The sequence below is a fragment of the Cetorhinus maximus genome, chromosome 3 (assembly GCF_964194155.1).
Source record: "Cetorhinus maximus chromosome 3, sCetMax3.hap1.1, whole genome shotgun sequence".
Classification (NCBI taxonomy): Eukaryota; Metazoa; Chordata; class Chondrichthyes; order Lamniformes; family Cetorhinidae; genus Cetorhinus; species Cetorhinus maximus.
This window is the reverse complement of record NC_135881.1, coordinates 130,804,144-130,822,138: the sequence shown is the minus strand read 5'-3', so window position 1 is coordinate 130,822,138 and position 17,995 is coordinate 130,804,144. Positions and strand designations below refer to the sequence as shown.

Sequence of the window (17,995 nt, the reverse complement as noted above, 5' to 3'; positions counted from 1 at the left end):
TAAAACTAATTAATTGTGGGTCAAAACAGCATCACTAGTCAGCAATGCTTCTTCAAATGCCTTCTGACACTCCACAGGCCACTGCTAATTTATTCCATTTCAGAGCAGTTGACACAGTGGAGTTAATGAGTTAATTAAATAGGTTAGAATACTATAGTTTAGAATACTAAAGCATTCATAGGAATTGTTGTGTAAGTTCTTCATTGTTCTCTGGTCTTTTTTCTACCAAAATCACCTCAACCTTCTCCTGTGTTGGGTGGATACTTTCGCCATTAATTTGGTGGCCCAGGTAAGTTATATGTGACACCCTGAAGTAACATTTGCACTTTTAGCTTTGACGCCATACTCTTGAAGTCGATCTAGGACTTTGCTCTTTTGTGAATTAGAATGTCATCTAAGAAGCAGAACACTCCCTTCATCTGACCCCATGATGCTCTAGAACACTGCAGGAACAGCAGACACCCAAAATGGTAACCTTTTGTACTGGTGCAACCTTTTGTGTGTACGAAAGGTGAACAATACCTTGCTCTTGTCAATTCTAATTGCAAATATGCATTTGACAAATCTCTCTTACTGAACATCTTTCCATTGGCTAAATTGGAAAACAAATCCTCACTGGTAGGCAGTGAATGTCACTCTCAATCACTATTTGCAGTTTGTTTATCATCTCCACAAAACCGAACTGACCAGTCTGCTTTTTGAACAACCACAATGGGTGCAACCCATTCACTGCTCTTCATCTTCTTAATTGCCCCTGTTCTTTTTAATCCATCTTTACTTACTGCTTCTAACTGTACATAAGGCACAGGCCTAGTCTTGAAAGGTAAATAGGAATTCCATCTTAGCCTCGTCACCATCTTTTGTTGTGTACTGCACTGAGAAAAGGCTAACCATGCAGACTCATAGTAAGCAGCCATTATTGAACAAACCTTATAGCTCCCCAACAGAAAGAGAGAGGCAGCTGTACAATATACCACACTCATCTATGTCATCATCCTGATATACATCCTTTGTACCCTCTCTGAGACCTTGGTATCCTTCCTGAAGTGTATGCCTAAAATTTTACAATACTCCAGCTGAGGCCTAACCAATGATTTGTAAAGATTTGGCATGATTCCCTAGTTTTTGCATTCACACCCCTATTTAAAAAGTAAAGTATCCCACCCACTCTATTAAATTGCCCTGCTGCCTTCAAGGATTTGTGAATGTGCATCCCCAGGTCCCTCTGCTCTTGCTCAAAATAGTACCATGTAGACTTTACTGCCTCTTCATGTCATTTCCTCTGAAGTGCATCACTTCACATTTATCTGCATTAAATTATTTCTGCCATGCGCATGTTCATTTCACCAGTCTGTCCATCTTGTCCTGTAGTCTGCTGCTCTTCTTTTTACTACATACTATGTTGCCAATTTTTGTATCATCCACAAACTTTGAAATTGCACTTCCTACACCCAAGTCCACTTCATTTATATATGACAAGGAAAGCAATGGTCCTAACATGGACCCCGGAAGACCCCACCGCATAATTCTCTCCAGTCAGAACAATATCCATTCACCATTACTCTCTGTCTCCTATTCTCTTAGCCAATTACACGCCCAAATTACCACTGTCCCTTTAATACCACGTGCTTCTAATTTCTGAACAAGTCTGTTATGTGGTACTTCATCAAATGGCTTTTAAAAGTTGATATATACAACATTGACTGCAATACCTTCTTAAATCCTCTCTGTTAAAGAACTCAATCAGGTTAATCAGGCATATCTTAAAAAATCTGTGCCAGCTTTCTCTTAACACATGCTCCTCCAGGAAATAATTGATTTTGTCCTTGACAATGGTCTCTCATAGTTTTCCCATCACTGCATTAGATTGTTTGGCCTGTAGTTACTAGATTTATTCCTCTCTTTTTTTGAAAAGGGTGTATCATTTTGTAATCATCCAGTCCTCTGGCGCCACTCCCATACCGAAGGAGGATTGGAAGATTGTGCTCAGAACTTCTTCTATTTTCTCACTAGCTTCCATCAGCAATCTCTGTTGCTACAAATTAAGACATGCACAGCAGAATTTTGGATAAGCTCAAGTTTATTGAGGGGAGAAGATGAGTGACTGACCAGGGGGGCATTGGGATAGTTGAGTCTGAAGGTAACAAAAGAATGCATGCTAAAAAAAAGTCTGAACCAGGCAACGTTATAGAGATTTATTCATTCAATGGATCTGGGCATTGCTGGAAAAGCCAGCATTAATTGTCCATCCTAAGTTGATCAAGAAGATGGTAGTGAGTCTCTTTCTTGAAATGTTGCAGTCTGTGTAGTGAAGGCACTCCGGCAGTGCTGTTAGGGAGGGATTTCCATCACTTTGATCTAGTGATGATGAAGGAATGGCGATGCATGTTTAAGTTAGGATTGTGTGCGATTTGGAGGTGGTGTTCCCATGCATCTGCTGTTCATGTCCTCCTAGGTGGTAGAGGTCATGGCTTTGGGAGATGCTATTGAAGAAACTTCAACATGATGCTGCAATTTATCTTGTAGATGGTCATATTACACAGGTGGTGGAGGGACTGATTGTTTAAGGTGGTGGATAGGGTGACAATTAAGTGGACTGTTTAAACCTGTATAGTGTGGAGCTTCCTAAGAGTTGTTGCTCTTATCCAGACAGATGGAGAGTATAACATCACACTCCCGACTTGTATCTTGTGGATACTGGAAAGGCATTAGGAGTCAGAAGGTGAGTCACTTGCCACATAATACTCAGCCTTTGACCTGCTCTCATGGCCACAGTATTTAAGTGGCTGGTCCAGTTAAGATTCTGGTCTATGGTGACCCTTAGGAGGTTGATGTTGGCGGATTTGATGAACGTAATACCATTGAACATCAAGGAAGGTGGTTTGACTTTCTCTTGATGCACAAGTGTTACTTATCACTTAGCCCAAGCCTGGATATTGTCCAGGTCTTGCTGCATGTGAGCACGGAGTGCATACTTCCATGTAGTCAGTAAAATATCAGTTCATCACTACTCTGTGCCTCCTATACCCTAGCCAATTATGTACCCAAGTTATCACCATGCCTTTAATATTGGGACAGATTTTTTTAGCACTTCTGGTGCACGCACGTGCTCCTCAGGATTTTATATATATTAGAATAATTGGGTGAAAAATTTCCAGAAATATTCACCTGAAGACAAAAGCTGTTCCCCAATGTTGTAATAAAACTTAGGAGTGATCTCTAATAGTTCTGGAGTAAAAATATTTTCTCTGCAAACATTTTATGACCTAGATATTGCGGTCAATTGCAAAGTGTTGGTCGTACTGCTGATCTTGAAGAAAGCTGTCCACAAAGATTTAGAGGACTCCACGGCCTGGATTTCACCTTACCCAGTGTTAATTTAATTCCAGTGTCACCTACAGTGGATCTTCAGTGCCCAGCAAGGTGATATCATCAAGCAGACTAAGCAGTCGTTCTCCTTGAAGAATTCTGACCAGCAGCAAGCCAGCAAGTAGAAAACACTGATTAACCTTTAGTTTTTAATCATTTTACACATAAATTTAAGGCAGCAGCTGAAATATCATAAACATTTTATAATAAATTCTATACATTTTGAAAATAATGTATCATAATGGAGAAATGTGACATTCCATAAATATAAAATTGGCTTTTCAGGGCCAGAGGGACTATTCAGTAATAATTATGAACTTAGTAAGCTGTAAAAAAACTCAATTACACCTCAATGGAAAAGGTGTAACATTTCAAGGGTTTTCGCCATTAAGACTAATAGCGTAAAAGTTGTAGTTCATGTTGTTACAACCACAGCTGATGTCATTTGCTGAGTAAGCCAAATCCCAGAGGGAAATGTGTTTTACTGAGCATAGCTTTTTTGTTTGTATTTTGAAAACAAGGGAAAGAACTACTAATCCCAGAAGCATAGAATCCCAAGAACACTTTTAGGACTTTAAAATTTATTAACAAGAGGAAAACATACATAAGCACACAAAATTAAAATTACACAGTTAAAATATTTTTACAAAACATCCCGCCCAAAAAAACTACTTGGTCAGAACACACAAGTAAACTGCTTGGCAACAGCTCCCTTATAGATTTTTAACCATAAAAAAAACAGTAACATTACCCAAGGCAAAAAACTGCTGTCACTTTAGTAAGGATATACCACATGACTTCTCACTCCCTTCCACTCTGCTGTGGAAATCCAAAAGAAAGGTTCAGAAACAGACTGCTTCCTGAAAACAAAGACTTCTCTGGCTTGAAAAACTGATGGCTGCTTCAAATTTGCATCTTTCACACCTTCTCCCAGCACAAATTTGGTCTCAGGTGAGCTGAGAGTGACTGCCCTTGACATCAAGGCTGCATTTGACCGAGTGTGGCATCAAGGAGCTCTAGCAAAACTGCAGTCAACAGGAATCAGGGGGAAAACTCTTCACTGGTTGGAGTCATACCTAGCACAAAGGAAGATGGCTGTGGTTCTTGGAGTTCAGTCATCTAAGCTCCAAGACATCACAACTGGAGTTTCTGAGGGTAGTGTCCTCGGCCCAATCATCTTCAGCTGCTTCATCAATGACCTTCCTTCCATCATAAGGTCAGAAGTGGGGATGTTTGCTAATGATTGCACAATGCTCAGCAAAATCCGCGACTCCTCAGACACTGAAGCAGTCCATATCCAAATGCAGCAAGACCTGGACAATATCCAGGCTTGTGCTGACAAGTGGCAAGTAACATTCGTGCCACACAAGTGCCAGGCAATGACCATCTCCAACAAAAGAGAATCTAAACATCACTTCTTAACATTCAACGGCATTACCATCACTGAATCCTCCACTATCAACATCCTGGGGGGTTATCATTGACCAGAAACTGAACTGGACAAGCCATATAAAAACTGCAGCTACAAAGCAGGTCAGAGACTAGGAATCCTGCGATGAGTAACTCACCTCCTGACTTCCTAAAGCCTGTCCACAATCTTCAAGGCACAAGTCAGGAGTGTGATGGAATACTCCCCAATTGCCTGGATGAGTGCAGCTCCCACAGCACCTCAAGAAGCCTGACACCATCCAGGACAAAGCAGCCCGCTTGATTGGCACCACATCTACAAACATTCACTCCCTCCAACACCGACGCACAGTAGCAGCAGTGTGTACCATCTACAAGATGCACTGTAGGACTTCACCAAGTCTCCTTAGACTCTCACCTTCCAAACCCACTTTTACCTTTCATCTCTCAGTTCCCACAGACAAGCTGTCTTTACTAACCTTCCCCCAGTTTAAGTAATCTCACACACATGCACACACACCTTTCTTTCCAGAATACCATCATATTCCAAAAAGTATTTTAAAAAAACATTCATCTTCACAATGTCAAATCAAGTTATTTCTTCTAAAATGGATCAGGCATCTGTGATCCTCCTCTGACACAACCCTTTGATTGTATGTATCCTTTAAATTTCACTTGTGTAATTTGCCACTATTAATGTTGTTATGATCCCAGCTGAGGTTACCCCTGGACAAGCCTGATCTCAGGGTGGAACCCAGCTTGATAGATCCTAACTTGTATTTGTTTGTTTAGGTACATGGAAAGGGGCTACTGAACAGAATCACTGGAGTCAGATAATGAACTTTTAGCAAAAGCATAAAACATTTATGAAAGAAGAAAAGATGAACGATATTACAATACTCCTTCATCCACAACTATACCTTTACAGATATACACAGATTTGCAGGGATAACACAAGTTACAAAAGCAATCTTATACACTAATGTTCCCGGTCAGTACACAGTCCATGTACCAATAGGCACCCTGTGGCCAGACATTACACACTCTGAAACCAAGTGACAGATGCCACCTCAACCAGATGCTTTGGATCTCTCAACTCCCCCCAGATGTTTGTCACACCGTGAGCTAACCAGTCTCACTGAACTCCGTCTTTCATACGAGGGTTTCCGATCTCCACTTTCAAAGAACTCACCTTGGAATCTTCTCCCAAACCAATGCTCTCTCTCAGGCGCCTTCCGTAAGGGTTCACCTCTAGGATTTCGAACTCTCCTTCTAATGTTCCTCTTCCCTGGGTCACCACATGCATCCAAGCTGTCTTCCACGCACTTTCTTTCACTGACTCAGCCATCAACAGTACCACTGCTTCAATTGCTCATAGCAAAGAGTTACAGACCTTCAGTTGTCTCTTTGGACCTTCTTGCCTCTTGCAAGCTTGATTAAAATCTGCTTTCTGCAGCTTTTGCCTCTTTAAATATGAAGCTTGGAACCTTTCTCTCTGCCCCTCACTCTTGACTTCATTAACAGGACCTTTTCCAGGTTCCTATCCTTCCTTTGACTAGAAGGTCTGCTTGGGACTTCCTCCTGTTTCACTCCCCTGGACTTCTGGGGTTTTTCTTTAGTTTAGGACCAGCTATCTGTCCCCCATTCCAGTCTCTCCTGGGTGCTGTTTTCAACCAACTTTGGTTTGGGACTGGCTATTGTCCCTTCTAGTTGGCATCTGTTTGGCAGCAGTCTTCAAAAAATGACTGAACTCAAAGCTGCTGTTTCTTTAATTTTTCTGTGTGTGCCTGTGGGAGGGACGTGCCTCTCTGGACTCCTGTTGCTCAGCAACAGCACTGTTTTTTTTCTACTCTTGTTTGCTTAACTTAGCTTACGGTCGTAAAACTCTCATTGGAAATGCAAGCACCTTTTCAAATGAAACTAAAACTCACTTTGACCTTTCTTAACACAGATACAGAAATATAAATCAAACTTAAAAGCTAAAACTCATTCCTGACACCTAGAAATACCAATATAACTTACTTAAACTGTCCCCTAACAATATGTCCAAGAAGAGATGTCCAAATGTGTACCTCAAGCTACGCATAATTATTATAAAGAGCCAACAACGAACATTTGGCCATAAACATCTCATTGGGCTACAGGTCAGCCTATTTCACATTGTTCTGTTCTAAGCTGCACCCATAATGGAAAACATAGACCACAGTGGCTGCTGCCTCAACTGATTGCTTTCTGGAATCAGTGACAGCACATGATACCTTTATTCTGATTTCTGCTTATAAAGCAAATTTCTGTCTGTCAGCCCTCCCTAGTTTTTATGGTATTCCTTCATTGGGCAGCACTCAAATGTATCATTGTGGGATTGTACTTCAGCAAATTTACTGTATACACATGTTTCCTATACTAGATTGATTCCTGGGTATGAAAGCACCTCCTATGAGTAGAGGTTGAGTAGAAAAGGGTCTATATCCTCTGAAGTTTAGAAGAATGAGAGGTGATCTCATTGAAACATATAGGCCCAGGTCAATGGTAGATCATGTTTGAAACTGTGGCCTTACCTTTTTTAAGCTGGAGCCTTAGAAATTCCTGTCCTGGCTGCAGCTTGAATCAAGCAGTGACTTGAGTTGGGAGGCCCAGTAGTGGTGCACAATTCCAGTGTCACGTCATGAATTGAAGATATGCCTCTTGAGGTTTGCCTTCAGTTCAATGAATTTCACTGCTGTTAAATGGACCTGTTAACTGTTTTCAATTGTAGGTCCCCCTGTCAACCCTGATACTGCTTGCCCCTCTCCTGACACTGCTCACACCACTTCCAACACTAGTCACCACCCCTGTTACTGCTTAACTCCCTCTCAATTCTGCTCACCAAACCCCCGCCCTGGGTTAGGAGGGGGGCGGACTGTGTCAGGAGGGGGTCAGCAATGTTGAGAGTGGACTGTGTTGGGAGGGGGTGGATAGTGTCAGGAGGGGGTGAACAGCATCAGGGCTATGGGAGGGGGTGAGCAACATCAGGAGGAGAGTGAGAAGTATGGGAAAGATGAACAGTATCAAGAATGCAGGAGGGTAAGCAGTGTCAGAAGGAGGGTGAGCACTGATGGGGAAAAGGTGAGCATTATTGTGCTGCGTGAACAGTATCGGGAGGGATGGGCAGTGTTGGGGGGGGGCACGGCGGTGGGGAGGTGCTGGAACGCCTTAACACTCCTCTTGATTTAAAGGGCTGCACTCCGAGCAGGTGCTAATAAATCAAGTTATAAAACTAAATAAGTATCATGCAAACAGTGTTCTTTTAGGTTAGCAAGGGTGAGATGAAAGGTCGGGGTTGCATCACAAATGAGCGCCGTAGAACTTCTGATGTGTTGCGGCTGTCAACAGCAGCGAACATCTCAGCGGATTGGAAGATCTGGGCCATAAAACTCTTAGAGGGCTTGAGAAGATGCATGCTAAGAGGCTGTTTCCCTTGCCTGGAGAGTAGAGGTCATAGTCTCAGGATAAGGGAGTTGCCACGATCCCAGCCGAAGTTACTGCTGGACAAGCCTGATCGATCCTAACTTTTATTTGTTTGTTTAGTTTCGTGGAGAGCAGCTACTCTCATAGTCTCTCTGTCCCTCACTCTTAACTTCGCTAACAGGTCCTTTTCCAGGTTCCTGTCCTTCCTTTGACTAAAAGGTCTACTTGGGACTTTCCCCTGTTTCTGTCTCATTCCTTTGGCCTTACTACTTTTTGTTCTTTAGGGAAATCTGCAGCTCCCTCTCCAGTCTCTCTGGGGTCCTGGCTTCAAACTGAACATGAAACTGCTGGGTTTTTTTAGTTTTCCTATGTATGTCTGTGGGAGGGACCTGACTTTCTGGACCCCTGTTGCTAGGCAACAGCACTGTTTTTTTCTACTCATGCATTTGCTTAACTTCTCTTTAGGAGTCCTAAAACTCATTAGAAATGCAGTCACCTTTTTAAAGTGAAACTAAAACTCAATTTGACCTTTCTTAACACACAGATACTGAAATACAAATCAAACTTAAATTTTAAAGCTAAAACTCATTCTTAACACCTACAAATACCAATATAACATACTTAAGCTATCTTGATTTCCTAACAGTGTGGCCCAGTAGGAAATCAGCAGAAATTTCTTCACTTGGGGTTGTGAATCTTTGCAATTCTCTACCCCAAGGACCATGGGTATCAGTTGATGTGTATATTCAAGACTGAGATTAATAGATTTTGGGCACTAAGGGAATCAAGGGATTTGGGGATCTGGTGAGAAAGTGCAAATAATGCAGAAGTTCAGCTATGGTCTAATTGAATGGCAAAGGAGGCTCAAGGGCCGTGTGGACTATTCCTATCCCTGTTTATGTTCTACACCAATGTCCATTACCTTGCACTTATCCATATGAAGATTCAGCTGCAATTCTTATTCCATCTATGTAGTTCGTCCTGTTCTCTGAAACCTATCAATCCGCACGCCCGATAATTGACCTAATCCAATTAGTCCCCCTTGATCTTTTCAGCCATAGGGCAGAAGGCATCTTATATAGAGATATGAAATAGTAAATAGTATATCGAAAAAGTCCGTCCCCAATAATACAAATTAAACTGCAGGAACAGAACAGGTTGAAAATGATAAGATGGTAACTTTAGGGTTGATATTAGGAGGTTCATCACAAACAACGATCAACAATTTCGGAGGAACTGGTGAAGTTGGAGAACCGAGAATCATGACAAAACCATAAGGTTGCTATGAACGAAGGCGGGAAGATGGGCCGAATGGCTTCCCTCCTTATTAAGTACCTGGTGAGGGCTCCAATTGTGCCTTGTTTCATTGTTTCCGGGGAGATAAATGTCCCTGCAGTTGGCAGGCAGCCCCCCAGATACCCCGGGTTGAGGTTGGTTCTATGTTGAAACTAGTTGTTAGTTGTTCCTCCCCCAGGCGGCGGACACCAGAAGATGCGGCTCTGCCGATTATTGAGGCTGTGAATCAGACTCATTGTCATGGATTGCCGTCATACCCCAGTGACCAATGCCATCAGGCCGGGGTGTGTCCTGTTTCCTTGGTACAGGTAGCTAGTGGCCGCGTTGTTTCCCCATAAACTTCGCCCCTCCTTGGATTGTATCTTTTTTGAAGTAGTTCCACAGACTTATCCAACGTTCTCGTTATGGAGGTCGGTAGAATGACGGCCAGCGACCCTTTCTTCTACTATAGAGAAACTGAAGGGCACAGCGCCCTGAGCCCTACCTTTCAGTCCAATGAGCAGTTCACTCCAATGCAGTTCCAACGACCCACTGTATCTGCCAGCAGGTGAGAGATATGCCTACACAGAGTCCACTTTAAATCAATGAGAGAAAACAAACTTGTTTAAGAAACGTATGTTTTTCTCCAAACTAATTACTTGTTTTACAATGGTTATATCTAGAAATGACATCTGTATAATAACTTACATTTATATCACAGCTTTCTCAAGGTGCTCCATGGATATGGAGGTGGTGAGTAAGCCTGATCTGGACAAGTGGCAAATGACCCAAAGCTTGGTGCAAGAGATGTGCTTTGAAAGATTTTTAAGGTGGAACAGAGATGGAAAGGAGAAACATTTGGGGGTAGGGCAGGCAAGTTCCAAAGAGTAGAGCTCAGGTGACTGAAGGATATGTCACTGAAACTAGAGTAGCATGGGAGGACAGTGTCAGAGGTTGTGATAGGTATTTGCTATAAGGATGAAATAGTCTATTGAGGCCCTGAACAGATTGTAGATGAGAATCTGAATTTTAAATTCAATCCTTTGCCATGTTCACTTTTCAACGCCACACTCCATAGTGTGGGAGGTGGAGTTTTTATATAAATTACGTAGAATGTACAGCACAGAAACCGGACGTTCAGCCCAACCAGTCCATTCTAGTGTTAATACTTCATTTAAGTCTCCTCCCCTCCTTCCTCAACAAACTCTGAGCATAACCTTCTATTTTCTTCTCTCTAGGCTCCTCTAGCATCTATACCATTCACCTTGAACACCCCTTGTAGTAGTAAATTCTATATTCTCATTACTCTCTGGGTAGAGAAGCTTTTTTGCAAATCCCTAATTAAACTTCTTGCTGGCTACCTTATACTGATGGCTTCAAGTTTTGCTCTTCCACAAGTGGAAACATTGGCTGGGGTTTTATGTGGAAGAGCTGGCCCTGAACACCGCCAAAAAGCTAGGTGCAAGTCTGCCTCCCTTTGCCCTGGAAACCAGTTGCCTGAAGTCGTGGCTTCTGCCCCCCAGAGTAAGGAAGTCTCAGCTCCAAGAGCTGCCAGCCAGCCAGAGAGCCAGCAGCTCTTCAATCTCAGCACTGCTCCATTGGGAGCAGAGCTGGGACTGCATTAGGTCCCAGACTAGAGACCATCAAGGAGATCCAGAGTAAAGCTAAGCGGGGTTGGGGATCGTCAGGCAGGCAGTGCCAGCCCATCCACTGCTGGTAAAATATCAACAGTGGCAGGAAAAGGCCCTTAACTGGCTATTAATTGGTTACTGAAGGATTTCAATTGACCTAAGGTAATGGTTGCGGCAAGCCCACTATCCCACCTGATTTTCTATTTCCCCCTCCATACCCCCCATACCCACCAGTCCCAACCCGTTTCCAGGGGATGGATGGGGGGGTATAAAGAGAGGAATAAAATTTCAACCATTCTATGTTTTGAATGATTTCGAGGTTGGAAGGCCCACTTTATGAACGTGAGAAAAGCCAAGTCCAGTCGTAACAAATTTATGGATAAACTGCTTGAATTGGTTTTTCTGATTTCAATTGGTGTTTGTGAGACCCTGCTGTGCATAATTGCCTATATAGCAACACTGACTGCATGTCAGAAGCAATTTGTTGGATGTAAAGTACTTTGCAAACACCTTGTTGATATAAAGAGGCTGTCTTTAAAATCAAGTTTATTCCTTCTTTCAATTCCCAGAACCCACCATTTATTTAGAACCTGCCACTTACATCTTTAAAAATTAATCTTTGTCTGAAAATCAGTTCCAAAGCCTATTTTTTGAGTCAACTGAGAGCTAGAACAATGAAATTCCAATTGGTTACCAGGTGAAAACTAAGGAAAAAGTGTTGCTGGTTTTGAGTCACCATGGGGACACTCATCCATGAGATAACTGGTGACTATTACATGAGCTGGGAATTTGCAAATGATTCCTCCCATCAGTTCAAAAGTTAAGTCTGTAGCTATGTTAATCATTGTCAATGTAAATAATACAAGAACTTAAATATTGTAAGATAGTAGGTTGGGAAAGGAGGTATAAAGTATGTCTTTGCTACAAAAAATTTGTACTTGGGCTGCCTGTTACCTCTGTTTAAAAATTGATTTACATTTATATAAAATTGAAGCAATTGACCCCCTAATCAGTACCTGTTCGTCCTTCGAGGTGAAGATGACCATGTTCATCATCTGGGTTGTTGGGTTGGGTTCCTATGGGTATGTAGGTGACTGTTGAGGTTGATTTGTGCCTGGAATATTCTGCTGCAAATAGGACAGGATGCTTCAAACAATTAATTTTGGGATGGGTTGCTGGCTCAGGATTTCCTGTCCTTGCATTTTCTCTCTGCCCCAGATATGTCTATGAGGAGGAGGCTGTACCATTTGTTATTTGGTAGTGCCAAGTGCAGCTTCTCCCAGGACTCTGGGTTGATATCAAATCTCCTAAGTGGAGTCTTTTGAGTGTCCTTTTATCACTTCCTTTGACAGCCATGAGAGGGCACCCCAGACATAGAAGATTTGCTTTGGTAAATGAGCATTAGGCATTCTGGCTACTTGACCAACCCAACTCAGTTGTGACTGTCTCAATATGGTGTGGACACTTAGCATGCCAGCTCAGATGAGCATCTGTGTCTGCTATTTTGTCCTGCCATCAGACCTTCAGGAACTTCTGAAGGCAGCTCAAGTGAAGTGGTCGAGCTTCTTGGCATGATGCTGGTACACAGTTCGAGTTTTGTATGTATAGAACAGAGTGGCAGGATTATTGCTCTATAAACTTTCAGTTTGGCAGGCAGACTTCTTTGTTCCTAGACTGATGTTTGAAGGCTACTCTTGCTTTGGCAATTCTTGCATGTCTCTCATCACAATACAGACAGTTCGAGAGAATGTGCTGCCAAGATAAGTGGACTTATCCACTGCTGACAGCTTCTGTCATGGACTGAAACCTTGGGCATAAGATAGAGGTTTCCTGGAGCAGGTTGGTACATTACTTAAGTTTTCCTTGTGCTGAAGTTGTTGCATGCATTGGAAAACAAATCCATGCTACATTGCGTGCTCATTTCTGAACCAGCAGCTAGTACACAGTCATCAGCAAACAGGAAATCATGAAGTATGTCCTTGGAGACCTCTTTGCTGAGTCATCGAGATTGAGCAGCTTCTTGTCCATGTGATATCTGGTTTTGATGCCAGGATCATCATCATGGAAGGCATCGGAGAGCATAGTAGAGAAAAACAGACTGAAGAGGATTGGCACGAACATGTAGCCCCTTTTAACACCATTAGTGACTGGGAATGGGACAGAAGACTCACCATTATCTAGGACACATGTGAGCTTGCCATCATGGACCTGTTGAACCATTGTGATGAATTTCTCAGGGCAGCTGAATTTCTCCATTAGCTTCTAGAGGCCCTCACGGCTGACTGTGTCAAAGACCTTGATCAGGTCAACAAATGTGTTGTTAAGTTCTGTTTTTTGTTCTTCACATTTCTCCTGGAACTTTTTTTTATTCGTTCATGGGATGTGGGTGTCGCTGGCTAGGCCAGCATTTATTGCCCATCCCTTTTTTTTAAGAGCCAACCACATTGCTGTGGGTCTGGAGTCACATGTAGGCCAGACCAGGTAAGGACAGCAGATTTCCTTCTCTAAAGAGCCTTAGTGAACTGTCTAACTGCAAACACTGTAAGAGGTTCCTCAACCATTTATTAAACTGCACTGACTCTCTGGCAGCAAATCCTGGTTGAGATGTTGCACTAAGCAGTTCACAAGGATTCTGGTGAAGGTTTTGCTGGTGATGTAGAGGAGGGCGATTCCTCTGATTGTCGGAAGATTGGTGAGTTCCTTTTCATTTGTACAGGTGTATAATGGAGCATCTTTGTTTTCTTGCGGGATGGTTCCTTGCTGCCACATAGTCTGAAAGAGTTCAGTGAGCTTCTTGGCCAGGCACTGACCTCCAGCCTTGTAGACCTCAGCTGGGATAACATACACCCCTGTAGCTTTGCTGCTAGAAAGGAGTTAGTTTTCGTCATTTCTAACAGTGTGTCAGCAAGAGAGCAGTTGATGGCAACCTGTTGACTGCTTCTTCATTGATAGATGAAGACTGATTTGAAGATGTGGTTAAAGTGCTGTGCACATCTTTCAAGAATTTTGACTTTTTCTGTGAGCAATGTTGACTGTCGGCATGGAGGATTGGTGATGAACCAGTAGACTGGGGCCTGTAGAAAGATTTCAGAGCATCGTAGAATTCCTTCCACTCTTTGTGGTCTGATGATTGAAGTACATCTACTTTCTGATTCGGCCACGTGTCTTGCATCTCACTAAGCTTGGACTGGGCATAACTGCAGATGTAGGTGACATGCTTGAATACTGATGACTCATTATTGAGACAAGCCTTGTAGAGGTGGTGTTTCTCCTCCAGTAGCTTCTATATCACCTCATTGTTTGTTTTTGTCAAACCAATCTCGAACCTTATGAGAGGTAGGGCCAAAGGCCTCTAGAGCAGTGGAGTACACCACATCCCTGAAGGTTGCCCAGTCACCCTCGGTGCAGTGATTGTCTATTTTCACTTTACAGAGGTGACTCTCGAGTTTCTCTGAGAGGGAATCCTTCATGACTGCCTGTTTGAGCCATGAGACATTGAGATGCTTTTAGACCTCCATGCCCTTGGGAGCTGTAGAGGGACAGATCTTGATGTTTAGCTTTGAAAAGATAAGGCAATGACCAGTCCAGCAGTCAATGCCACACATGGCTTTCATTGCACACACATCCTGCCTGCCCCTCTGCCTGACGATGACATTGGTAACTAGATACCAATGCATAGAATGAGGATGCATCCAAAATGTCTTGTTGCAACTTGGGGAGACTGAAAATTGTGGTGATTAAAAGTTCATGCTCAACACATTTCCTTCAGTGAGAGGAGACCATTGCTGTTACAACTGCCAACCTCATTTTTTCCAATGACCCCTTCCCATGCCTGGTGATCACCAGTTCTTGTATTGAATCAGGAAGAATGATTAGCTTGTCTGACTTTGGCACAGTAGTAGTCAAGGAGTGGAGGTCAGCGTAAAATGTATTCTTCACTTCATCAGGGTTGGTCATGGTAGGGGCGTACACACTGATGAGAGTTGCTTGCCTGTTGCCGTGCAGGGGCTGTTCAAGCACCATCAGATAATCGTTCACACCCTTAGGAAGACAAGTCAACTTACTAACGAGATGTTCATGATATTAAAGCCTATGCCAACTTTGTGCCATTCCTCTTTTCCATGGCCACTCCAAAAGACAGTGTAACCTGTGCCGATTTCCTGGAGCTGACTTTCCTCAGGTAGACAAGTCTCACTGAGCATGGCGATCTGGATGTTGTACCTAGCCAACTCTCTACCAATAAGAGCAGTTCTTCTCTCAGCTGATGGTGTGGTGTTGTCTGAGGGTGTGCACAATCCATGCTCCAGTGGTTACCGGTGTTACTTTTACTTTTTTGAAATTGTGTTACAATCACATTTATGGGATCCCTGTGACTTCCTGTCCAAGGAGACAAAGCAGACAATGTTTTCTAGTTCATTCCTCATACCAGGGAGGTAAGTAGTGTGGTCCTGAAAAGGGTTGCTCAGTCGCCCCGGGGGCTGCCGTGTTCCACTTCTGCTTCATTCCAGTGAAAAATGACCCTACGGCCTGAGCTGCCATTGTGCGGGTTCATGGTTACAGCTCCCAGTGAACCCACAGCTGCTTCTATGTCACATGCCTGTTGCCACAGGACTTGCGACAGATAGATGATGAACATGACTTGCACGTAAATTGGATTATAGTGAGAGAGAGTTGCGCATTGTCAGCCTCACTCATTTGTCCTGACCTGTCTTGGTCCAGTGGCAAGATGAGTCTAGATGGCTGGAGATGTATCCAGTTGCAGCAGGTGACCAGGACATCGTCTGTGTCGTCTCGAGCTCTACAAATTCCACAACACAGTACTGACTCCAAACCCTGCCTTCAAGACCGCTTGACCTTAGATTGGTCTCATTCACCCAGTCGGCCAGAATCGGTCATCATGTCAGGGTAGACAAATCCTTAAGTCGCTCAAGGTAGGAGAACTGATGTCTACCCTCACCACCTGATTTGACCTACCTATTGAAGCAGTTTACAGGTGTCAGGCCACTGTCACATGCTAACAACTACTTGGAGCCATAGATGAGGACAAATACAGGATGAACCACTCCAAAGGGTGTGGGAAGCCCGCCTGTGAGAGGTGCTGCCCCTCTCTTACACCCCAAAGCAATTGCCTCCCGATTGGCTGGAGCAGCTTTCAAGCCATTTCCAAAGTGAATTGTACTATTTGAAAGTAATTTTCTGTCATCAACGCACTGTACATTTTTTTTTAAAGTTTATTTACAGGATTTGAGAGTTGCTGGCTAGGTCAGCATTTATTGCCCATCCCTAATTGCCCTTGAGACAGTGGTGGTGTGCTGCTGCCTTGAACCGCTGCAGTCCTTGTGATGTAGGTACACCCACAGTGCTGTTAGGGAGGGAGTTCCAGGATTTTGACCCAGTGACAGTAAAGGAATGGTGATAAATTTCCAAGTATGGATGGTGAGTGGCTTGGAGGAGAACTTCCAGGTGGTGGTGTTCCCAAGGGTCTGCTGCCCTTGTCCTTCTTGATGGTAGCAGTCGTGGGTTTGGGAGATGGTCTCTAAGGAGCCTTGGTGAATTCCTGCAGTGCATCTTTAAATGGGACACTTCTGCTGCCACTGTTCAGTGGTGGAGGGAGTGAATGTTTGTGGATGTGGTGCCAATCAAGCAGGCTGCTTTGTCCTGGATGGTGTCAAGCTTCTTGTGTGTTGTTGGAGTTGCATTCATCCCGGCAAGTGGGGAGTATTCCATCACACTCCTGACTTGTGCCTTGGAGATGGTTGACAGGCTTTGGGGAGTCAGGAGGTGAGTAACTCACTGCAGGATTCCTAGCCCCTGATCTGCTCTTGTAGCCACAGTATTTATATGGCTAGTCCAGTTCAGTTTCTGGCCAATGGTAACCCCCAGGATTCAGCGATGGTAATGCCGTTGGATGTTAAGGGATGATGGTTAGCTTTTGTCTTGTTGTAGATGGACATTGCTTGGCACTTGTGTGGTGTGAATGTTACTTGCAACTTGTCAGCCCAAGCCTGGACATTATCCAGTCTTGCTGCATTTGGCCATGGACTGCTTCAGGATCTGAGGAGTCGCAAATAGTGTGGAACATTGTGCAATCATCAGCGAACATCCCCACTTCTGACTTATGTTGGAGGGAAGGTCATTAATGAAACAGCTGAAGATGGTTGAGCCTAGGACACTACCCTGATGAACTCCTGCAGTGATGTCCTGAAACTGAGATGATTGCTCCTGGTGTCAACTGAATCAGTACAGAAAGCAAACTAGCAGTGGGAGTGGAAATTTGCATACTGGTGAAATTTAAATGTACGCACAGAATAGCTTGTCACATATCCTTACAGGGTTAATAGAAGGGATGTGTTTCTGTATGATGTAGATCATGATACATCACCGACATCAGTCAGTCATGTTTTGGACTCTCTCTCTCGAGAGGTTGGCACACCATGCTCAGGAGCAACATGCCTACCCTGTAATCTGTTAGATATATTACTGATAAACAAGTGTTAAGCAGATCCCAGAGTATGACTACAGTCCGCCCAGTAACTAAGAACCACGCCTAGAGCCCTCAGAAAAGTAGATGCACCTCAGAACAACAGGGATTCTTGAGAACCTAAATAAAAGGAAAATAAAACAAGGCAATTAAAGAAATATGTGGTTGAAATGAGCTTAAAACTGTTGAATGAATTTTTTTTATTGTGGCCTTTCAATTAACTTAAAGGCACAGCTGGCCTGGGGCATCAGTTAATCATGGGTGTAATTCTGAGCATTCTGCATGCATAAAGGCGGTGAAATTGTGTGCAAAATGTTCCCCATCACCAATTTAAATATTTAAATGAAGCTATCACCTGTTTCAGGTGATTATTTCCTGCCCTCAA

General features: G+C 43.3%; 1 protein-coding gene across 1 annotated transcript in view; it reads left to right on the top strand.

The window, feature by feature from the left end:
* The first annotated feature begins 9,906 nt into the window (after nucleotides 1-9,906).
* The window catches only part of spmip4 (sperm microtubule inner protein 4), an 88,491-nt gene continuing 80,402 nt past the window's right edge, over nucleotides 9,907-17,995 (top strand). The window contains exon 1 of the mRNA XM_078535693.1: nucleotides 9,907-10,066. Coding sequence (XP_078391819.1) covers nucleotides 9,924-10,066 — 143 coding nt within the window. The 5' untranslated portion in view covers nucleotides 9,907-9,923. The remainder of the gene's footprint in view (nucleotides 10,067-17,995) is intronic.